General features: G+C 41.4%; 1 protein-coding gene across 1 annotated transcript in view; it reads right to left on the bottom strand.

Moving 5' to 3' along the window:
* Nucleotides 1-25,512, bottom strand: part of CTNNBL1 (catenin beta like 1) — a 169,496-nt gene that overhangs the window by 46,394 nt on the left and 97,590 nt on the right. The window contains exon 11 of the mRNA XM_082669611.1: nt 15,786-15,967. Within this exon, the coding sequence (XP_082525737.1) occupies nt 15,786-15,967 (182 nt within the window). The remainder of the gene's footprint in view (nt 1-15,785; nt 15,968-25,512) is intronic.

Raw genomic sequence — 25,512 nt, 5'->3', positions numbered from 1 at the left:
AGTCCAGTCCTGCTGACCTCTGGGCTGACTTTACATGAGACAGAAATAAACCTCAATGTGTTCTATTTTGTTTAAACCACTGTGATTTCGAGTCTCTGTTACTAGCAACCAACTGCAATTCCTAACTGATATACTAATTCAGTAAGTTCTTTTCCAGGAAGTCCAAAGACAGACTGCATCCTGAGAGTCAGGTATTTACCCCAAGAAAGCTGAGTGTGCAGTCTCACTCATTTTTGGAACCAGCCACACATCCCAGTGGGGAAAATCCTAGAACCAGGAGTAACTGCTGGTGAAAGGTACATTCCCCTCTTTTCATCTGTCTTGAAGGATCTCCTCAGGACACTTTTCCATTATATTCTGGAGAACCTGGCTGGAAGGACTCATACAACTTTTTTTTTTTTTTTAATTAAAAAAGTTAACCCTCATCCTTGTAATGGCAGAAACGCATGCCTGGAGTTTCAGCACCTTTGTTTCCTCTCTGCATTCCCAGCAATACTCACATAAGCAGCACTCACACCCAGCAGTATTTTGAAGAACTGGTATGACACGGCTCAGATGCGTGGTTTCTGACTCACCAGCCTGAATCCTTTAGTGCCCCCCTGATGAAGCCACCTGAATGTCAGGTGTGGCTGGTTAGAGTTTACTTTCCTTTAGCACATCACTTAGGAGTATTTCATCTAAATTAAACTGACTCTGTGGCCTAAAGCTCTTTCAGGTTTAAAAAGGTAAATTATACAGTTACCACTCCTCTCCCCACCCACGCCCTACAAAAAACATTAAAAAATCTTTAGATCCTAAAATGAGACAATCACTATGAGTATTTGTAATGTGGCTTTTATTTTTTTAAAGAGTCCTTTTCAATGGTTAGCTTACTGTATTCTCAAATAAGCCTAAAAGGTTAGGAAAGCACAGCAGAACCCTGTCATAACATGGATTTGGATATACTTGAGGTTAAACCTAAGTGCCAGAATTCTCCCACATTCTCCCCTTCCTCAGTGATTTCTTCGCTATTCCAATTTCCCACTTTCCAAGTATCAACCTGCCTTGGCTCAGGAGAGCTGATCATCACAGCCCCAAAGCAAGGGAGGTATTTTCACACTCCTCTGAAAGCCATCCCTGGATGCCTGCTTCAGATCAGAAATTCAGTTTAGGGGGAACAAAAAAGAAAGAAAGAAAAACCTGTTTCCAGGGCCTTCAGGGAATGATCTAAACCTACCTCTGCACGACTTTCATCTTATTCACCAGTCCTGCCTTTGCACTCTTCAAACAGCCACCGCTCCAACTCCTATTCTTCCCACATTTAGCAGTAAAGTCCTCTTTTAAGCTGCTGCAGCCTCACCAACTGTTGGGCTCCACACACTCTTCCTTCAGACTCCAGGGCTTCGCTGATTTCCACAGAAACCAGAAAAACCTGCTCGCAGACCCAAGGTGGCCTTATGTTCATTTTCTTGAAGTCTGACTTCTTAACCCTTTTTCCATCAGCCAGCAATACAGCAGTGAAAGTACAGAAGGAATTTCAGTGCTGCACTAACGCAGTTCTTTCATTTCCATTGTGAGACTAACGAACTAAACCATTCTATAATCTTGCACACACAAAAACTACCAGGAAAACACGCAGTCATCTCTGCGAAGTTGCTTCAGGATCATATTCTAACACATATTAGACTCATAATAGGGAGGAGATAAAGGAACCTGGCTAATCCTAAAAAACACACGGCATCTGGGAAGACAGAGTCCATATTGTGTTTTACGAACAAGATATAATCAACAATTAGCAGATATACGGAGTACTTTGCCATCATCATTTTCTCACAAGCTAATTTTTCCATATACTCAGTGCAACCATTTTACAGTTGTACAAATAAAGAACTAAGGGTCTGAGAGATTTACGTGCCTTTCCCGACGGGTCTTCCTCCCTTCTTCCCTCCCTCCCTTCCTTTCTTCCTTCCTTCCCTCCCTCCCTTCCTTCCTTTCTTCCTTCCTTTCTCTCTCTCTCTCTCTTCTTTTTTGCCTGCTCAGCTTGTGGGATCTCAGTTCCCGAACCAGGGACTGAACCCGGGCCACGGCAGTGAAACCCGAAGTCCTAACCACTAGGCCACAAGGGAACTCCCCAATGGGTCTTTCTTAAGAGGAAAAAAACCATTTATTAGTGTTACATGCCAGGTTACTGTGCTAGGTGCTTCACATACTCTTTCTCATTCTATGTTCATGACCACACTTGGAGTGAATTATTCTCCCCATTTTACAGATGAGAAAAAGTAAGGCCCAGAGAGGTTATATGTTTTATCCAAGTTCTCAGAGCAAGTAAGAGCCAGAGGCTGATCTGACCAGTTTTCTCTCCACTGCCCCAAATCTGCCTTTTTAGTGGTAAACTAAATTTACTAGCACCCAAATTTCTGGGGTACTTCTTAGAAAACTGAGCTGTAAAAAATAAGCAGGGAGCCCATTTTGAACATAGCTATAAATTGAATGTCAATGTCGCTTGCTTTATACAAAGCAGATGGTTTCTGGAAAAAACTGACTTCGAAGTAATTTCTCTGAAACAAATCCTACTTGTTTACCACTGTGGAATCCAAGATGCATTCCCAAAGAAAGAATTCCCCAGCCTGCTTCATCATCACTGTCCCTGCTGGCAGTGGTATCCCAGAACTCCCCTCAGCCTGGCTTCTTGCTTTCCCTTGCTCAGTGAGACACCCCCACGAGGACTACAGGAAGTCTTCCTGCTCCTGGAAAGCCTCTGACCTCACCCTGGTAGCTCCTGGAAACTGTGTGTAAGATAGTAGCACACATGTTGGCACAGGGATTGGAAAACTGAGATTTTATTCTCCAGCATGACATGAATAAGTACAGTAATAATCAGAAAGGCACTCTTCCTTTCTGGCACCATTAGGTATTCAACAAATAATGGCTGAAGAAAACTTTAGAGTGAATGAACTCATGGAAGACGTCAGTCGAGGATTTCTTTGAAAGGCCACCTTACAAAGGTTTTCACAGACTTCCTAAATGACTCCTAGCTCTGGGCAAACACCTCAAGATGACCTACTAAGTCATCAAGCTATGCTCAGATGTGGGCACCTCTCATTTTGAAGCGTAATCCTGAATTTACTACTTGCAAAATGTCTTCTGTAGCCTGGAACTTTGACAGAGATAAGACATGCTGGGAATACACATTTCCAGAATTACTTCTTAAATAAAGGCCATGTTGGAAGGAGAAGGGAAGAGGGCTAACATTTGTTAAGCACCTACTATATGCCACAATGAATCTGAGAGATAACTTACTGAGCTCACTGGGCAGGATGTGGGTCTCCTTCTACCACTGTTTTATTGCTTCAGGGTACGTCTCATGCTTCTGTTGCACAGTTTTGTTGCTAAGCAAACCTGCTTTCTTGAGTGATCAAGGGGTCGCCTATACTTTTTCTCTACTTACAGTCCCCTAGTGGGATTAACTATTTAATCACCTCCTTTCTCCCTTCACCCTGTCCCTGTCAGTTTTATAGATCCCTGCTACTCAGTGTGGTCAGAGGACCAGCAGCAGCAGCACCACCTGGGGCTGGTTATCAACACACAACTTCAGGCCTCACCCTAGACCTACTGGAGCAGACTGTGTTTTTAAAAGATCCCCAGGTAATCTGTTGGCAATATAAACACTGAGAAGCACTGTTGAAGATGCAGTATATCTGAGATCAATGAAGTTAATTAATGTGCCTAATGTGATATTGTGATTTATAATGAGAACTATTATATTTGGTCCTTGTCTCCATTTCTGGCAAAGAGCTCCTAAAACCCTTGGAATTTTCTAAGTGATGAAAGCTACAACGGTGTCTCTTGTTATGTTAATGTTATGTTGCTAGGAGAACCAACCAAGAGATTAGATTGGAGGATTGCAACTTTCAGTCCCAACCCCAGATCTGGGAGGGGAGAGGGGCTAATAGATCGAATCAATCACTAATGGCCAATGATTTAATCAATCACGCCTATGTAATGAAGGCTCCATAAAAACCCCAAAAGGATGGGGTGTGGAGAGCTATCGAGGTGCTGGGAGAGCGGCGTGCCTACAGGGGGGGCATGGAGGTTCTGCACCCTATCCCCATGCCTTGCCCTATTCATATCTTACATTTGGCTGTCCCTGAGTTATATCTTTTTATAATATACCGGTAAGTAAAGTGTTTCTCTGAGTTCTGTGAGCTGCACGGAACCCAAGGAGCAGGTCTTGGAAACTTATGGTTTATAACCAATTAATTAATTGATCAGAAGTACTGATAACAACCTGGGCTTTCGAATGGTGTCCAAAAGGAGTGGGAGTGGGGCAGTTGTAGGACTGAGCCCTCAACCTGTGGAAAATGCTCCTTTCTCCAGGTCTATAATGTCAGAATTGTACTGAATTCTAAGACAGCCTGCTGATGTTCGAGAACTATTTGTTGGTATGCAGAAACCACCCTCACCTTCACGTTGGAAACTGAGTCTCAGAACACCTAATTTAGTTACACAACTGGTATAAGCTGGGATTTGAACTCCAGTCTGTATGTTCTATACGATTTTCCCCCTACACTATTAAGAACTATGCAAAGCTTACAGCTTAGAAAAACACATCTTAGTATAAAACATATAGAAAAAACTTTATAACAAGATTCATTATTTCAAAAATTTAGGTTGATGTTATAAAAAATGTTCACATCCCACATTACAAATATGCCCCCCCCGCCAAATTCACATCTTACATAATACAAAAAAACTTGGTAATAGAGCTTTTCTGCCCTGCCTTGCCAGTATTATAAAATTTCCTGTTTTATTTCTAGAAATAACTAAAGGTTGCTTTGGTGATGATTAAAAGTCATTTAACTCTGGTTTTCAGTTGTCTCTTTAAGAGACTAAAGCATAGGATCAAGAACATAGGCTTTAGGTTCTAGCAGACATTAATTTAATCTGTGCACGATTTGAGAAAGTGCTTAACTTCTTGGGGGCTGTTTCCTCAGTAATAAACCAGGCTAATGATACTCCACAAAGGGCTGATGTTAGGGATAATGACATCATGGATATATTGGAACCCAGCAAATACTCAATAAATGTGAGACACCACCACAGCCATCATTGTCAACAGTAACCTCAGACTGGCTGGCACATCATCAGGAAAATCAGCCTGCTAACGAGAAAAGCAAACACTGTTATCCCACGAGTTTGCCAGCCAGCAGGCATACTTAACAGAGACATGACTTATTAGTAATCGATACTTTTAAGAAAGTTGTAGGCATGTTTTTAGTGATCATCAAAATGATACGCTTAATTTATTTTATGGTAACCCTGCAGCAAATATGGAACAAATTAACCATCATTTGCTTTCTACGTTGGAGCCAGAGACAAGGAAGAAAAGTGTTACAAGGAAACAATTGTAAGGAATGTAGAAGAGACAAGGGAAAAACACTAAATGTAATACATACCACAACCATATTGTACGTGTGCATAATCTTATAGTATATAAAAACACTTCCCCATACACCATCTTATCCAATTCTCACACACTGTGAAATATTATTATCTCCCTCTTTAAGGGTGGGGAAACTGAGGTTCGGAGAGTAAATGACTTACCGAAGTCACAGAGCCTATGGTAGAAACACAAATCCAAACCTTCTGAACCCAGCCCAGGGCTCCTTTCTAATAGGCTACTTAAGGGATTTAAAGCTACTACTGGCAAACAGAGGTGCTCAGCTGCAGAAAATCACCCCATGATGGTTACAGCAAGGTTCTCCAACTGCATCCCCAGGGTGACCTCCCCAGCTCAACACATAGATCCTTTAATAAACCTGAATCTTAAAGAGAAAAGAGATGCTTCACTTTAACCTGATACCTGAGAATAATTTGTTTGGGGATCCTTTGTTTGGCTACCAGAAAAGAGTAGTCAACATCTTTTCAACCTCCTTCTTATGCTAATTATATTTCATCAGCATCTGGACACCCATAAGCAAAATCAATCTGACTATAAAAGCAAGCCAAAGACATTTTCTTACCATAAGAGAAACAAACAAGTAAGATTGCAACATGATTAAATACACAGAGCACTTCCCCAGCAACCTGCAAGCTGCTGTGTATAAAAATCACATCCAATATCACAAAAGTCCAGGAAGGTGGACACTAACAAATATCTCACACATGTAACTGTATTCTTTATGAGCAGTGAAATGTATACAGGTTTATTTTCAGTTTATCTCCTTCTACCTTATATCTACTGTTAGATGCCAACATGTCTAACACATTAAAATATTCACACATTAAAAAAAAAATTTGAAAGGCATCTTCACTTCCCTTATACTATAACCAAGTGAACTCAGACATATTAGCCTTCAGTCCACACCTCCTTTCCTTACCATCCTGAAGTCCCAGCACATTAACAATACTTGGAAGAGGCAACATCACCATCCAAGTGCAGCTTACCTTTCCAAACTGCTGTCACCTCTACAACCTAATCATTTAACCTGAAATCTATCCTGCCTTCTAAAAATATACAGTCCAGTTTCCTAATTGTATTGAAAGACTCATCCCTGTCAAATATGCCCAAGATACACTGAGTAAAAACAGCAGGTTACAAAACAGCATATACACCATGGATCCACTTATACAAAATTATATGCACATATATCCAACCCCCACCCATAACACAGATGTTTGAATGGGTAGTGTCCACGATGTTTCTAGCCATTAACTCTGGGTGGTGAGATTGGGGGTGATTTTAACCTTCCCACCCTTCTTTTCCACAATGCTTGACTTTTCTACATTAGGTTAATTATTCACACTCAGAAAAAGCAATAAAGATATTTTTAACAAGGCTTCCCCTAAGACCCGCCATGTCAACAATCTTCTCTTGGCCCAGAGAGAAAGTAAAAAGTATGCTTGCCAAGGCTTATGCTCTGAGCATTCTGGCTAGTGGGTCTCAGCACTAGCTGAGCAACAGGCTCTGGAGCTTTTAAAAAATACAGATGTTTGGCGTTCCGATGCTCAGAATTCCTGGAGGTGGGGCCCAGGCATGGGTATTCTGTCAAAGCTCTTCAACTGATAATCATCAGTGAGGGTTGAAAACTATGGATTCATGTCTCATTCTCAAGGGGGCCAACAGAGGGAGAAAATAGGCCAGAGTGCTGAGTAAAGTGTTTAAAGGCAGGCAACTGCAAAGTAAGCAGATGGGAATGTTTAGGAACAGAAATTGAAGCCTGAAGCAGTGCTGAGCTTCAGGCCTGAGAGGCCACTGAGAAGAGAGTAGACTATCAGTGGACAGATACACCCTAAAGTCGGAAGCCAAGAAGAGGTGAACAAAGTGTGGCAGGGCAAAATGTTTGGAATTGAGAGAGTTTATGCAGTACTGGGTGCAGGACTACTGATGACTTAAAAGAAATCAAATACGAAAAGACACCAAGCAGTTTAAATTAGGCCCACTACTACTAAGCAACACTGATTTATGATTAAAAGAAGAATTAGAAGAGTGCTGCATATGATTTAATTTTCAGAAACCTTGGAAAAATCTTAGCTTAAAATCCTAGTAAGGCCATGCACTAGCTGTGTCTTCAGAAAATGACAACTTCTTTATACCTCAGTGTTCTCACCTGTAAAATGTAGGTAATAATCCATGGCTCACAGGGTTCTTGTGAGGATTAGGTGAAATGATATAGTGAATGCTTTCACCTGATAGGTTTTTGCTTATCAGAGTACTCAACAAAAAGGCCCCCAGTGGTAACATTAGGAAGCATATCATAGTAAAGATTACGTGTTGAATTTTAATAAACCAGGTTATTATAAACCAGGTTTAATAAACCAGTTAATTACTGCCTAGCCCCTAAGTTACTTCCCCATTTTGGCACCACCTAATGCTACAGAAATAACCTAAAAAGGTTTGGCTATTTCTCAACTGCTGCTTCAACATTCCTGGTATTTGTTTTACTTCTGTAAAGGAGATACACTGCACACTAAACTATTTCTATAAAACTTAATCAAGATTATAAATGAAAACTAACAGAGTTATATTGACAAAATAATAAATGTAACAGTGGAAAACTCTATATCCAAAACAAGAATTCAGCTAATGCTACCACTAAAGAACTAAGTTTCTACCTGGAAAAATGAAAAACGCAAAAGAAAAACCGTGATAGATGTTTCTCCTTCATCCTTTCCACCCAGGCCTTCAATATCAAAATTGAGTTTGTGCTAAATTAGCTGAAATAGTCAAAATAATTAAAATTATTACTCTACCTATGATCTATAAAAATTTTGGGGAGTCCTTTTTTTACTATAACACAATAAAATAACTGTAAGAACAGCAATAACTATTAACATTAATGAATGCTTACCATGTGCCAGGTACTGCCCTAAGCACTGTACATATATTAACTCAGTCAATCCTCACAACAGCTCCTCAGGGTCCTTCAAGGTCTGGCTCCTGCTTAACTAATCTAATCTTCTGGCTCCATGCTCTTTTTACCAAGGGCTGGTGCCAGACTGGTCTCAGAGGGTACTCACGGCAAGCTTAATAAAACTACATATCCACCAGCATTATGCAGACTGGTGGAACCAGAAACTCTGAGAACATGTCCCAGAAGGCTACATTTTAAACGAATTTCCAGATGGTTCTGAGGGGCAGCTAGTCTGAGGCTCACTGTGGTCTGTGCCTCCCACCTTTTATTTTATACACGCTGCTTTTTTCACTTGATATTCCTTCACGTGGCTAACTCACACTTAAGGTGTGGCTCAAGAGCCACATTTCTAAGGTGGAGTTGTTTCTAACCTCCACCTGTTCTCTCACCACCTAGGTTAGATTAGGAGCCCCTGCTCCGTGCTCTCTTCTACCACTTTACCTTGTAATATAAATACAGGTTTCCATGTCTCCCTAGCTGCACTGTGAGCTTGTTCACCTTCCATCTACAACACCAAGCCTGGCACAAAGAAGGGGCTAGTGGTCTGTTTAATGAAAGAATGAATGAAGCCTCACTGACCTACCTTTAGGGCTCTTATCCATAGGAACAGACCCTCTGCAAGAGCATCAAACTGAAATAGAAGGGTATAGGACCTCACTCAAGGTGATGAATTTTGACAGGACCAGCACAATCAGGATTATAACTGAGGGTCCAGATTAGTAGGCCATCATGATAAACTGGCTGTCCCATCTCTTGGTAGCTCCTGTTATGACCCAGCCTCTCCACATATGCAGTCCTGGTGCACAACTGGGCTTCACACCCATGAAAGCCAAGGAGTTTTGCTCCCTACACATAAACATGAAAACTGAGAGAGGTAAGGATGACTATTTTTGAAAGGAGGCTGACATGCAGCAACTATTTTACCATTTATTAAATGTCCACTTGCTAGAGACTATGTAGGATGCTCATGATCATTATTCTTCACACAACAATTTGAGAAAGGCTTTACCTGCCTTGTTGATTGAAGAGGAATTCAAAGTCCAGAAAGAATAACTTGTCTAAGGCCACCAGCTATTTTGGGGGTAGAGCTGGGATTGAAGCCAGGTTTGTCTCCTACAAAGACAATCCTCCTCCCCCTACACTGTGCTGCCTCTGGATACCAACCAGAAGACCACTGGAGCCACCTTGGTGTTAGAAGAAGCTTTAGAAGCAAACCTAGGTTCAAATTCTGCTTTTGTCACTCACTTGCTAGAAGGTATTTGGTAATTAACAAACTCTTTGAGACTCATCTATAAAAAAATGATAGAAATGCCTAATTCATAAAGTATATACACCTGTAAAGCCCTCAGTATACTCGTAGATGCTCAATAAAATGTGAGTTGGCCACTAACCTCCTCCCACAAAAGAGAAGAGCAGTTTTCCAGGATGGTAAATACATCCTTTGTTTCACCATCTTCCTCAGTGGCAAACAACTATGCTGTGCTCTACTTGGGAAAGGCCCATGGGTTAATCCTTATATGACTGGAACCAGTTAGCAAACCAGATGTGTAACACTCAAAATCATCCCCTCAAGCCTGATGAGAGGAACCCTAAGTCCAAACACATTGCTTATTTCAGCATCCTTATATTTTGTCATCTGAGGTCAGGAATGAGACAAGCAGCTGGAGGGAGAAAAAAGAAATTGATCCAGGAACTATTCAGTTATAAGGTTTTCAGATAGCGACAAAAAACAACAGCCAGACATTTCCATCCTTGTTTAACATAAAGTCCCTGGTAGCAGATGGCTTAATGCTACTCTTAAAATTAAATACCATTTACTCTTCACTTGTTCATTATTCTGAGCACTACAGCCAACTCTTTGGGATTTTTAAGATTGGGGAATACAAAAGGAGGGAGCGAAATCTTTGAATTCTCTGTTTACATGATGTAGAGAAGTGGGGACCTGGGGATCCCTAGTACATCCTCTATGGGAGAGGTTTTTGTCTTACATTCCACATAATACTGGCATGTTTACGGTCTACCCCTATGAATGGCAGATCCAGGGAGAAAAAGGATTTTTTTCTGTGGGTACTTCGAAAATTACCAATAAAGTAGAAGGAAGAGGAACACAAAAGGGAAATCTATCCTCAACCCAGCCACTAATATTAATGAAGCAGGCACTATGCTAATCATTTGATCTGCTTTATTTCATTTAATCCTCGCATAGCAGCCTTATGAAATAGATTCCAATATTATCCCAAATTTACAATTGAGGAAATACAGGCTCAGGAAGGTTAAGCTACTTTTCCAAAGTCATAGAGCTACTAAATGGCAGAACCAAGACACCAACCCAAGTCTTGTCCTGTGCATGTGGGGAATATTAGAGTTAAGCATGGTGTGTTGATTTCTGCCTTGGGTGCCATTTACCAGGACAGGAAAAGCAGAAGAGACTTGGGTGATGAAGGAATGAGTAAAGTTTTGAATGAGCTGAATTTGAGTATCCGGTGCAGTTGTCTTCTGGTTAATTAGTTGTGCTGATTAGAGCTTGTACGAGAGACAAGGCTGAAGAGTTGGGAATCAGTGGCAAAGAGATAGAGGTTAAAGCTACAGGTAGTAGATGAGATCAAGGAGAGTATGGGGAGTAAAAAAAAGAACTGGGGGAAGACACCGCCAATCCAGACAGACAAAGATGAATGCTTGAGGGACAGGCTGAGGCAAAGGATCTGGAGATTCGGAACACTGGGAAAGAGCAGCTCCCCCCAGGACAGGCATTCAGTTTTATTCCTGTCACGTGTTAGGTCTGTTAAATTTTGAACATAGTAGGAGCCCCAGTAAAAGTTGGCCCCAAACGATGCCATGTCATTACCACAGCCCACCATGGACACATTAAAAATATTTCTTTTTTGCTTATGTTGGCTAAACTCCCTTCTTTTCTGACTGCAGGAAAGGTTTTGCTATTTCCCTCTCCTAAGCCTGGTAGGTGGTGGGAGCTCTGGTCTGCAATTCCTCAGTTAGGAGTCCAAGAAGCACCAGGCAACTGTATACCTCCTGACTTGAGGAGTCCACGAGAATCACCTACAATTGTCTGCAGATGACAGAAAAGTATTCTTTAAAGCAGTGACCTGTTATCAACTGCTGTCACTGTTGATGAGGTTAAATGTGTGCATATGCCTAGCATGCACACACACACCTACACACTGCTTGCTAGCTCACCCCCTTAAAGCTCATAATAGCCTCTAGGGGAACCATGCTGAAACAGTGCAATTAACTAGAACTGCTATAAACTCAGTAACTCACCTACCTAATGAAGCAATACAAGGAAAATTGGACCTATTTTAATAAGAATTTTTAAAAGAGACAAGAAGTAAAGGTCAAATGCCATTTCTGGATCCCAGCTCTTTTCTTCCTCCCTCATATTCTGAAGCAGTTAATTCCAAGGAGACAATATATACTGTGCTATTCTTTATAAAACCAAGGAGGCAGCCAATCATGCTATTGCACCCAAGGGCAAATTTTTTCCTTCTAACCCATCCCCCAAGCTAAGTGCCTCCCCTGATCTATTTCAGAAGGTTTTATTATGCAAAACTGAATGGATTTCAATTTTAATTCTTTTCCTTCTCCACCCCAACTCACAAAAGAAGAACTACATTACCCACAATTCTAGGTTATAAGGGTGGTTTCTGCTTCTTCCCTCCTCTCTAGAGTCAGCTTAATCTAGAGACTGTCCTCTCTCAAAGCTCTTTTCTTGGCTTTAGGAACACGTTGTTTTTATGCCGCTCCACTATTTAGCATATCATGACTCCTGACATTCCCGTCAAGAATGAGTTTGCCCATTCTCATGCAGCAATCATACAGCGATTAGACTGCAGGCCAATAAAACCCACACTCTCCCAATCCTCCCATAGCCAAGGTGTAGGCAGTCTCTTTGCCTGGCTTCCCAGTGACGTCTTAGAAGAACGGGTATGTGTGACTAAGGTCAGGGTGGGCAGAACTGGAGACAGATTTAGTAGAGGAGAGAACTTACATTTCTTGAAGTGCCTACTCTATTCTAGAGTCTGTGCTAAGTTAATATCTGTCACCTCACCTGACCCTCACAACCACCCTATGTGGTAGATCTAGCATTTTACCTAAGGCTCAAGTAAGGCTTGGAGAGCTTAAGAATTAACCCAAGATCACGTGGTTGACAAGCAGTGGATCATTCTGTACCACACCAGGCTATACTGCTACCATCGGAGTTTGGGGAAGATTCTAAGAGATGACAGGGGCTGAGACTGGACCAGGATGAACTTAACCCTGATATGTGACAAGCCCCTGAATCTGACAAGAAAGGGAAGCTTACAGGGCAGCTCTCCAGAGGTTCTGGATGGGCAAGCTGATTCCCAGCCCATAGTCCTTTATTAGGAGTTGCTGGATTACCAAAAGAAGCTTGTCATAGGGTGGCCTCACCTATAAGGAAGTTCCATCCATAACATGTCTCTTAAAGGCACAGCTCTAAAGGAGGGGGGAGGAGTTCTGCCATAATTTCTAAGCCCATGAGACAAGGAAAAACTTAAGGCTAGGAACCCACTTGTTTTGCTTCCAGACAAGCTGGTCACCCCAGGTGTACGACCAACAACTGTCAACTGTATTGACTCAACCTTGCAAGGTTCTGGGGAGAGCCCCAAATCCATGTCTGTCTTTAATGAGCAGTCTTTTAGGGAAGCAGTTATCCATTCATGCAGTCAGTAAATATACACTGTGTATCCACCACATGCCAAGCACGGGACTAGGCCCTGGGACGCAGAGGTGACAAGACTATTGATTCTATAATCTTAAGGGCTATGAAGTCAAAGTCCTGGGTCCAAGAGTCCACTTAATAGGAGGTTCTATTCAAGCCTAGGAGCTCATGTTATGTTTCCCTGAGAAAGTGACATCAAAACTAAGGACTAGGGCTTCCCTGGTGGTGCAGTGGTTGAGAGTCCGCCTACCGATGCAGGGGACACGGGTTCGTGCCCCAGTCCGGGAGGATCCCACATGCCGCGGAGCGGCTGGGCCCGTGAGCCATGGCCGCTGGGCCTGTGTGTCCGGAGCCTGTGCTCCGCAACGGGAGAGGCCACAACAGTGAGAGGCCTGCGTACTGCAAAAAAAAAACAAACACTAAGGACTTGAAGGATGACTATAAGGCAGGCGAGCAGACAGGTCAGAGAAAATTGTTACAGATGGAGGCAAGAGCATGGTAGAAACCTGGGGCTGGGCATGTTTGCAAATACTTCTGATGGTCTGAGCTACCGTGCTCTAGCTTACCACACAAACCTGGTCTACTTCCTTCAGAAAGGTCAGCACATGGAGAGCAACCCAGAAGACAGGACAAAGAAACCTTGCACAAGGTGCCCCTGCTTTGCCCTGCCTCCATCCTCACCCCACCACCATGGCCAGGAGCAGGAGCTGGGGTGGGAAAAGGGCCGGGGCTGTGTTTTCTTCTTGGGGGTTACTCTTTGGGTGCCGCTGTATTCAGGATGCAGAGCTCATCCTCACCAGCCATTACAGTCCAAACGTGCCTTCCAGGAGCTGTCTTCCCAGTCCACTGCCCTCACTAACATAATGTTATCAAATTCCTAATGTGGGTACTCTAAAGCAAATGTACTGCTACCAGCATGCCACCAGGCACATTTTTCAGAAGGAAAACAGCTACTCACTGAATCTGTCATTTCTCTTCTCAGCGCCATGCACACAGAGCAAGAGCCTGCTAAGGGCTGTTTCCCTTCACTTTCTTCAAGCATGCTCAAAATGTACCATCAAGCCTCTCAATACAACCCAGCAGGTCAGCCACCCACAGTCCTCAAGGAGTTTCCTGGATTATAGGACAAAGCCTTGACAACTAGGGCCCGTGACTCAGGATCTTAAGGTACAGATATCAGAGCTTCTAATTCACTAGTCTAGTTTCCGCATCTTACAGAGCAGGAAGGAAAATGCAGTTGAGAGAAGTTAAGCAAAGGGTCTAAAGTCACACAGCTATTTAGCTGTAGAACTGCAGCTTGGTTCCTTTCTTAGCTGACTTCCTTATCTTAAAAAACAAGGATACCACCATCTACTTCATAGGTAAGGCCCAACTAAGATAGCATATAATGCAGCAGCACTAGGAATGTGGCAGGTTTTCAATGAATAGTGACTGTCTCCAAAATTTTATCTCCTCAATCTCCAATACCACCCATTCCCTCTCCCATGGCCTCATTTTGCTGAATTTCCATTGAGGAAAGAAAAAAGATCAGCAGTAGGCTTAACATGTTCAGAGCTGGTGTTTGGTCAGTATCTGGTTTGAGGTGAACTGAACCCTCTACGTGTTCTCACATCTCTAGTCCATAGTTCTTCCCCTGCCAGACTTCCTGCTGTCTCTGGAGAGCTGCTTTCATCAGAGAAGATATCACTGGAGGTGACCACTGAAGGCATCACCTTCACCTTTAGCCACTCCAAGTTGGTACAGACTAAGTCAAGTCAATTTGAGAAGTGATAGACAGGAACTCCCAGACTTTTACCTAGGAGGGTAAGGAATGAAAAAGATCCTGCAGATACCTATGCCGTTCTACTAATCATGATGAAAAAAAATCAAACCATGGGACAGATGTTAACTTCTCACAAGACAACCAAATTAGCCAGCCAATCAGCCCAGGTCCTCATCCTTCACACACACCACCTCCTCGTCCCCCTCTTAGCACCCTCCCCATACTTTAAAATAACCACCCAACCATGTAAATTCCCTGGTGCAAGTATCTGTTAACCTCCAACAGAACTGTCAGTTCTCATAAATCCAGGGCCTTCCAGATTGCACTGCGGCTATTTACTGGGGAGAGAGATGCAGCAGGCCACTAGACAACAGCAGGAAGAGAATGGCCTAGCAGTAACTACTCTGCTTACAGCACCGCAATTCATGGCATTTTGCTGGGAGTATGCACCATCAGGGAGGAGAAACATAAAAAGGGGAACCTGGGCTGTAAATAGTTTATTTCGGCAATTCCTAATGGTGGCTGAATCACACTTTAATACAGAAATACATGAAAGCACTACTCTGGCAGTGACATGTGTTGCCACCTCATTACTTTTTTCAAAAGGGTCTTCCATCAGAGAGACTCCTCGCTACAAATTATAGTGAAGAAAACAAAACCTTCACACACAGACTTATTCACAGGCCAGAAGGGAATGGAACCACTAGGATTCAAACAAGCAGAGAACCAGTGCAACAAAGGCCATCAGTGATCAGGGGTCTCTGGGTTGCTTTTCCATGCATAGAAAATAAGCAAATAAAAAAGAAAAAGGTAGCACACTTCCGCCTAAGAGTCAACTCCTCAGCTGCATGACAGAGTTTTTCAAAGTAGCTCTCATTGCCCCCCATTTCTCCTAATGTATCTTCATTGGGCTGACTTCTCCAGTGAACCTTACCTTCATGCTCCTTCTCAGTGGTTCCCACTTTCTTGATCTTCCTGGGAGATTTCATAAAAAGGGGAAAGATGGTTCGTAAGCCAAGAATATCAACAAACTTATGGCAATTGTCTGTGCCCTCGGGTCCAATCATGGCATGGTCCAGCACTTTCAGGGCACTGCTCCGGGAGATCTTCTTTTCTCTGGGAACAAAAGAGGTTTTCATGAGTGTGTTCTAGTCTTAAAAAAAAAAAAAAAAAAAAGTGTATTTACTGCAATACTCATTACAACGGAAAGAAGAAAAATAAAAACAAAACAATGTCCACCAGTAAAAAAATTATTACATTATAGTATATCTACATGGAATATTACACACTTTGTTAACAATTAGGAGAGTATGTGGTAGAATGAACAAGTTCTTACGGTCAGAATGATAAGCACAAAAGATAATATTCAAAATTCTGTATGAAGCATTATCTCAATTATGTAAAATATATGCATTAAAGGAGACTGGAAAGAAATAGATCAAGATACGAACATGTTCAAGGTGGTAGGATTATGGATCACCTATTCTTCCTTTTTCTTTCTTTTTAACAGCTTTATCAAGATATAATTCACATACCATACAACACACCCATTTAAAATGTACAATTCAATGAATTTTAGAATATTCACAGATATGTGCCACCATCACCATAGTCAACTATAGAACATTTTCATCACCCTGACAAGAGAGCCTCTACCCTTAAGCTACCATCCCTCTACCTTCCCCATTCCATCCTAGCCCTAAACAATCACTGATCTACTTTCTGTCTCTATGGATTTGCCTACTCTGAACTTTTCAATTTAAATGGTATCATACAATACTTAGTCTTTTTTTTTTTTTATTTTTTTATTTTTTTTATTTTTATTTTTTTTTGCGGTACGCGGGCCTCTCACTGTTGTGGCCTCTCCCGTCGCGAAGCACAGGCTCCGGATGCGCAGGCTCAGCGGCCATGGCTCACGGGCCCAGCCGCTCTGCGGCATGTGGGATCTTCCCAGACCGGGGCGCGAACCCGTGTTCTCTGCATCGGCAGGCGGACTCTCAACCACTACGCCACCAGGGAAGCCCAATACTTAGTCTTTTGTGACTGACTTCTTTCACCTAGTATAATGTTTTCAAGGTTCATCTATGTTGTAGCATGTATCAGTAGTTCATTCTTTTCTATGCTTGAATAATAGTCCACTGTATGGAAATGTCACCATTTATCTATCCATTCATCCATCATGGACATTTGGGGTGTTTTTACCTTTTGGCTATTATGAATAATGCTGCTATCAACATTCATGCACGTGTTTTTGTATGGATATATGTTTTCATTTCTCTTCGGTATATGTATACCTAGGAGTGAAACTGCTAGGGAATATGGTACGCTATGTTTAAACCTGTTGAGGAACCATCAGACTTTTCCAAAGTGGGGCTACATCATTTAAAATTCCCATTGGCAGCATATAAGTGTTCTGATTTCTCCACATCTTTATCAACACTTATCATCTGACTTTTTGGTTCTAGCCACCCTAGTGGGTGTGAAATGGTATCTCACTCTGGTTTTAATTTGCATTTCCCTGATAACTAATGATGTCAAGCACCTTTTCATGTACTTATTGGCCACTCGTATATCCTCTTTGAAAAAATGTCTATTCAGATACTTTGCCCATTTTTAAATTAGCTTAACTATCTTTATTATTGAGTTGTATGAGTTCTTTATTCTGGATACAAGTCCCTTAACAGGTAAATGATTTGTAAATACTTTCTTCCATTCTAGGCGATATCTTTTCACTTTCTTGACAGTGCCCTTTGAGGCACAAAACTTATTTTTTTCTTCTGCTGTTTGTGCTTTTGGTGTCATAGCTAAGAAACCATTGCCAGGCAATTCCCTGGTGGTCCAGTGGTTAGGACTTGGTGCTTTCACTGCAGTGGCCTGGGTTCAATCCCTGGTCGGGGAACTAAGATCCTGGAAGCCATGTTGTGCAGTCAGAAAAAAGGAAACCACTGCCAAACCCAGTGTCGTGACGATTTACACCTATGTTTTCTTCTAAGAGTTTACTAGTTTTAGTTCTTACATTTGGATCTTTAATTTATTTTAATTTTTGTATGCACTATTAAAGTGTTAATGATGACAAAGCATGCTATCCCGGGTCAGAATAGCCAGCCAGGATTGGGTCCCAGTGAGCGGAGGAAAGGAGAGTAGATAAAAAGCTTGCTGACAGTGCCCTTTGGTGCTAGACCATGCTGGTATACCTGAGACTGTTCCATTGTTAGCACTGAAAAGAAAGTACAACATCCTCAGTCCTGGGCAAACTGAGATAGTTGGCCATCCTACTTGGTGCCAACCTCAAAAGATCAAGGATGTATTGTGAATATTCCTACCTTTATTCCCCTTGCTATGGGGAATAAACAAATCAATCAAAACAATCCAAGATACTCACAAATGACATTCAACCCAACTACTGAGTTTAACAGAAAAAAAAAAAAAGGCTTGTACTAAGCACTTGCCTCCATACAGCAGGCACTACACTAGCTGCTAGGAATTATAAGCTCCCTGTCTTTAGCCGATTTAAGAACAGGTAAATAAAAATAATTTCAAGAGCCCAAAGCTGGGGCTTCCCTGGTGGCGCAGTGGTTGAGAGTCCGCCTGCTGATGCAGGGGACATGGGTTCGTGCCCCGGTCTGGGAAGATCCCACATGCCGCGGAGCGACTGGGCCCGTGAGCCATGGCCGCTGAGCCTGCGCGTCCAGAGCCTGTGCTCCGTAACGGGAGATGCCACAACAGTGAGAAGCCCGCGTACCGCAAAAAAAAAAAAAAAGCCCAAAGCAATGGAAATTTAACTCCAAGGAGGCGAGAGGTAGAGATAATTAACTTTATCAAAGAGAAATCTGTGAAGGTGTCAAATGAAAGGTGACATCTGAACTGAGTCTGAAATATGAGTGTTTGTCAGGCAGAGAAGGGAGAGCCATGACATTGGTGGCAGTGGTGGGTAAGCGACCCGGGCAAAGGTATAGGAGGCCTGTAAGAACATGCCACTTGGGGGAACTGGAAGTAGCTCTCAATGACCAGGGGTTGGGCTTCCCTGGTGGCGCAGTGGTTGAGAGTCCGCCTGCCGATGCAGGGGACACGGGTTCGTGCCCTGGTCCGGAAGGATCCCACATGCCGCGGAGCGGCTGGGCCCGTGAGCTATGGCCTCTAAGCCTGTGCATCCGGAGTCTGTGCTCCGCAACGGAAGAGGCCACAACAGTGAGAGGCCCGCGTACCGCAAAAAAAAAAAAAAAAAAAAGACCAGGGGTTAAGAAGATGACTAAGGGGAGGTGGGCAGGAACAGGTCATGACAGGCCCTAGATGTGCTGCCAGGGAACCTGGGCTCCATGCTGTTGACATTGAGAAGCCATGAAATGTTCAAGAAAAGGAGGACTCTACACAGATAGATTTTAGAAAGCTTAACCTGGCAGTAGTGTGATGAAGGGACTGGAGTGACAGAGCTTGGGGTCAGTAAGCATATATAAGAGAATATGACAAGAGCGTAAGTGAAAACGACAGAGTTCTGATAACTGCAGTGGTGTGAGAAAGGCATATTTGTGAGACATGAAACCTTAAATATCTGGAGCAGGGTAAATAAATTTCTAAATTCAATAGGAAGGGTATTTTTTGCACCAAGATGAAATTCTAAAAGGAGAGTAGACAAATAATATATATGTTTTCACTGCAGCTGGACTTGAGCACCCTACTCTACAAACTTAAATTTACAAAGGTTATGGCTAGGGCAGATAACCATGTGAGCAGAAATTAGGAAACTGAAATACAATAACCTACTGTTTAGTCACTCAGAAAAAGTCCTCTTGAAATGAATTACAGTCATGTAACAGGGCACCTTCCGTTACCATGTAGCATACATTCAAACATTTCACATATAACAGAATTGTTTGAAATGCTAAAGGTAAATGATGCTGGTTTCGCCAAGTCTCTTCTTTTCCCTGCCTAAGCAAATTCAACAAACAAAAGATCTTAAAAGTAAAACCCTTCTTCAGGTAAGCAGTGTAAGACACGTTTAAAGGGGGCAGTAATTGCATATTGATCAGGCAAGCTGGATGGAGGTGAACCTTGGAATACTCACTGGGCTCAAGTTCAGGCTTTTAGCAATCAATAGCTGTTTGGCCTTTCTTGGGTTGACTTTATTTGAAATATTTATTCTACTCGAGGACAAGCAGTTTATCTTAGTCTTGGCTGGGTTCATCAGGTTGTTGATCATGCCAGGACCAATGTGAACGCTGGCCTCTATAACATGGGTGGTTGTGGGAAATGACTGAGTCACCTACTGCTCCCTCTTCTGCCCAGGTGAGCCTTCTGATGAGAAGGGAAGGTGAGGATTGGGAAGTTTCTGTTGTTGCTTTAATTAGCTTATTCTTCTTTATTATACAGAAATATTTTTGTAATGAACATGCATTCTGAGTATAATTTTTTTGCTCTTTCATCAAATATAATATTTATGAGGCATCTAATAGGTGCCAGTTATTAAGCTGAGGATGTAGAGAGAGGCACAGCTCATGCTTCTGAGGAGCTCAGTTCACAGGGGAGACAGACGTGCAGACAATGAAGAGCCAAGTACTACAATGGAGGTGTACACAAAGTAGAACATGAATGCAGGAAGGAGAGCTGACTATGAGTCAGGGAGGCTTCACAAAGCAGATGATGCCTGAACCAAGCTTCACTGGATGTCTTTCCCAGACAGGCAAAAAAGATAAGGGTATTTCAAGCAGAAGGAAACAGCAGCACATGCAAAGGCATGAGTAAGCATGGAACATTCAGGGAAGTGGTGCATGGTACTGCTAGAATATAAAGAGCACGAGGGGCAGCAGCAAAAAATGAAGCCTGCTGGGCTTCCCTGGTGGCGCAGTGGTTGAGAGTCCATCTGCCGATGCAGGGGACGCGGGTTCGTGCCCCGGTTCGGGAAGATCCCACATGCCATGGAGTGGCTGGGCCCGTGAGCCATGGCCGCTGAGCCTGTGGGTCCGGAGCCTGTGCTCCACAATGGGAGAGGCCACAACAGTGAGAGGCCCGTGTACCGCCAAAAAAAAAAAGAATCCTGCTGATTTTGTGTATTGGAAAGATCACACTTGCCACAGTGGGTTGGACAGTATGGGGGGAGGGGGGGGAAGAAGCAGAAGAAAGAGGGGAAATGCATTAGAGGTAGAGACACTGATGAGAAAGGCAAAGTAACAGACTATGAGTGAAAAGAGTTGAGTTAGATTGAACCTGAGGTGCCTGTGAGACATGGCAGTGATGTTCAGCTTAGACTTGTGGGTCTGAAGTCCAGGAATGAGATTAAAAACAGAAGGAAATATATAAGAATAATTATATCTATGGTTAGTAATTGAACCTATGATGTGAAGATTACCCTGAGAGGGGGCAGAAAATATGCAGAAAAGAGGGATTAAACCTTGGGGAAAACTTATTTGAAGGACAAGTAAAAGAGGTAAAGTCTACTCCCTCCCCGGCCAAAAGAGACTGAGGGATTAAGGAGGGAAAAAAAGTGATAGGCATTCTTTAAAAAATACTGTGAACCATAAACTTATTCTGGTAAAAAATTTGGATAATGACATATGAGATCATTTTTGTTTGCTTTACAATGTACATGATTAAGTTCTTTTTAGCTCCCAAAATATAATATCACTTTCCGGGGTCCAGGACTTCTATGAATTTGGCAGTAAGATCAATATGACTAAGTTCATAGCTGCTCTCAAACTACAGTGCCAAAGAACACTGGTGCTATGGCAGTGCTAAGAGATATTCCACCACTAAAATAGAATAATGGTGGTCTTCTATATTGCTTGATACATTTTTTCAATTGCTATTCCTATCCATTTTTTATAAACTACTGGTACCAACCATTACTTGACTGCCTATGCCAGAAAATGAAACAAATATGTAGAAAACAGAGGTAAGATTTTTGTTTCTAGCACTATGGTGAGCTAGATATGCAGAGAAACCTCACACAGAATGGCTGAGCAGACAGTGAAGTAAGATAAATAATCAGTGACCAAAAAACCAAGACTCTAGAGAGCACACGCTGGCAGGTTGGCAAATTTTATGAAAAGGGTCAGACAGAAAATATTTTAGGTTTCACGGGCCATGTATGGTCTCTGTGGCATCTTTGTGTTTGTGTGTGTGTTAAAATATTTATAACGCTTTTAAGGTATAAAAACCAGCTTACTGGCCATAAAAAAACAGGTCTCAGCCAGATTTGGTCTACAGGTCTTTAGTTGCCAAACTCTAATACAGAGGATCAACAAAGTCCAATCTGGTTCTTTAGAAAGACCAATAAAACTGACAAACCTCTAGCAAGAATGATCAAGAAAAAAAGAAAAAGCACAAAAAAATAATAATGGTAATCAACAGAAAGGGAGAAAACTACAGATACAGCAGACATTAAGAACAACAGAACAAAGGAATAATTCTATGCCATAAACTTGGAAAACAGGTGAGATGCACAATTCCTAGGAAAATATATTTTCCCCAGCTCAAGAAAAACAAAAAAATCTGAATGGAGAGCTAGTTAAAAATCTCCCAAAGAAAACTCAAGGTCCAGAAGGTATCACTATCAAGTTATACTAAACATTCAAGAGCAAAATAGTTCCAATTTTACTTAAACTCATATAGAAAACAGAAAAATAAGGAACATTATTCAACTCATTTAATAAGGCTAAAACAAACAATTAACAACCTCTGACAACAAAACTTTTCTGAGAGAGTAAAATTACAGGCCAAGCTCATTCATACATATAGGTATAATATTCATAAATAATATACAGAATCCTAGAAAACATAAAAAAGATGGGCTCATTCCAGGAATGCAAGGTTAGTTCAATATCAGAATATTCATTAATGCAATTTTCACTATATTAATATTAAAAGATTATTTCAATAAATGTAGGAAAAGCATTTGATAAAATTGATTGATCAATTATGTGAAATCTGTGACAATTAGAGAAGCTTCCTTAATCTGATAAATGCTATCTCCAAAAAACTTAGAGCAAATATTATACTCAATGGCAAAATGCATTTCCTTTAACAACAGGAACAAGACAAGTTTGCCCTTTATCACTACTCATACTCAATGCTACACCAGAGGTCATAGCTAGTAAAATTTAAACACACACACGCACACAAGTTAACAAATTACTAAAAAGAAATATGATAGAAAATAATCTTGTTTCCAACTATTAACCACTACTCTCTAAAAGAGGCATATACCCAGTGGTTTGAAACTAAAAGTTCAGCTAGCGTTCCAGAAAAAAAGTGCTGATTTGTTGTGTTTGCCAATTTACGTGGCAAACATCCCATCATAGTATATTTCAAGTCACCAACATGATCACTAAACACAGTGTTGGAAAGAGAGGTGTACAAGCAGCTTTCATGAGCCTATATGAGCCAGCTCTAACACATCACTGCTTATACATCCTCCTCCCACCACAGACATCAGGTTTGGCCATGTGACTTTTAATGGCCAATTAGATGTGAGTGTAAGTAATATGTGTCTTTAGAGAAGTTTTCAGATTTATTGCATTATCCAGTCTTTTCCCTCTGCCATGAGAGAGTCATGTCCCATTAAACACTGCTCCTTCAGCCTGAATCCTGAAATAAAGATGTGAAGCAGAGCTTCGGATGGCCAGTGATAGATGTATCAGGAGTAAAAAACAAACATTTGCCATTGAGAGTCCCTGAGATTTGGGGATTGTTATTGCAACAAAAGCTGACCAATACATGACACAGCAAAGTTGTTAATAAAAGATCAAAACACAAAAGTTAACTGCATTACTATCCACCAGCAATAAATGGTAAGAAAATATAGTTTAGAATGTATTTTTTTTCAGTATATAATATACTGTTAGACTTCCACTTTGGGTCAAGATGGAGTAACAGGGACTGGATTTACATCCCCTCCCATGCCTAAAACAAAAAAATGAAAGGATAAAATATGCAAAACAATGGTTTTCAGATACTTTACATCAGGTAGCACAGGAAGTAATCCCTGAGAGAGGGAAACACATGCAATGAGCCCAGTTGGCTGGTAGGAGAGAATTTCTATGCCTCAGGGCAGGGAGGAGGCACAGTGAGGAGTCTGAGGAGACCACTGTGGTTGGAGTTCACAGAGCAGGGTACCAGAAACAAGAGCTGCACAGAGATCTGCAGAGGGTACCCGCTGAGTCTTCAGTTCAGTATTGATTAGAATATGCATGAGGAAACTAACCAAAGCTGTAGAAAAGCAGCACCTTAAAGAAGAAGGGGGAAACAATCCCTAGAGCTCACAGGGGCCAGGAATAGTTTGTGTTTCCACCAGTTGCAGTGGAAAAGCTTGGTGAATTCCCAGTGCAGCAGATAAAGTACTCAGAAGGGTACTGCTTTAGTAATGAGTTAAATTTGCCATAGATGAAATGCTAGTCTGGTCCCACCTCATAGTAAGCTTAAAAGTAAGCCTCGAAAGGAACAACTATTTCCAATTAATTTAACTAGAACCTAGAACAAAGTTCAAGAATATTTACTAACAACACTGTAAATCAACTATACTCCAATAAAATTTAAAAATAAAATAAAAATAAAGAAGCACACACATACACCAACACACCCACACAGGAATATTTATAAGTATACCAAAAAGAAATCCAAATTCACAAAAAATTAAGCATTCAGACATTCAAAGAGATAGGAAAACATTAACCATAAAGAGAAAAAAAATTATTAGTAAAAATAATAGAAATGACAGAATTAGAAGACAAGGACGTTAAAACAGTTATTATAACTACATATGATATGTTCAAGAAGATAGAGAAAAGCTTAAGCATGTTAACTAGAAACAGGGAAGATATAAAAAAGACCCAAGCTGAACATCTAGAGAAGAAAAATACAACGTCTGATGAAAAACACACTGGATGAGATTAACTGCAGATTACACACTGTAGAAGAAGAGTAAACTCAAATACATAACATTAGAAACTATCTAAAAGAAAACAGAAAGAAAAAAAAGACAAAAAATGAATAGATCACCAGTGAGCTGTACTTAGCCTAATATACAGTTCACCCTTGAACAACGTGGGGATTGGGACACCAACCCTGTGCACAGTCAAAAATCTACGTATCTTATACTTGGCCCCCCATAGCCGTGGTTCCTCCACATACACAGTTCCTCTGTATCCACAGACTCAACCGACAGTAGATTATGTAGTACTGTAGTATTTACTATTGAAAAAAAATCTGTGTATAAGTCGATCCATGTAGTTCAAACGTGTGCTGTTCAAGGCCCAACGGTACATGTAACTGGAGTTCCTGAAAGGAGGATGGGGGCAAAAAAAACTATTTGAAAATATGATGATTGAAAATTTTCCATATTTGATGAAAACTATAAACTCACAGATCCAAGAAGCTCAATGAACACCAAACACAAGAGACATGAAGAAAACAACACCAAGGGACATCATAAATTATTCAAAATCAATGATAAAGAGAAAATCCTATAAACATCCAGAAAAAAAGACACATTACATACAGAAGAACATATAAGAATGAAAGCAGACCTCTCATTGCAAACTAAGCAATCCAGAAGACAGTGCAGCAACACTCAGAGTACTGAAAGAAAAAAAAAAAGCCTATTAACCTAGAATGCTATATCTGGTGAAAATATCATTAAAGGTGAAGGCAAGTAATTTTTCAGACATACA

This window comes from Grampus griseus, assembly GCF_964374135.1.
Source record: "Grampus griseus genome assembly, chromosome: 14".
Taxonomy (NCBI): Eukaryota; Metazoa; Chordata; class Mammalia; order Artiodactyla; family Delphinidae; genus Grampus; species Grampus griseus.
The sequence above is the reverse complement of the archived record's forward strand: the minus strand, read 5'-3'. Positions and strand labels throughout refer to the sequence as shown.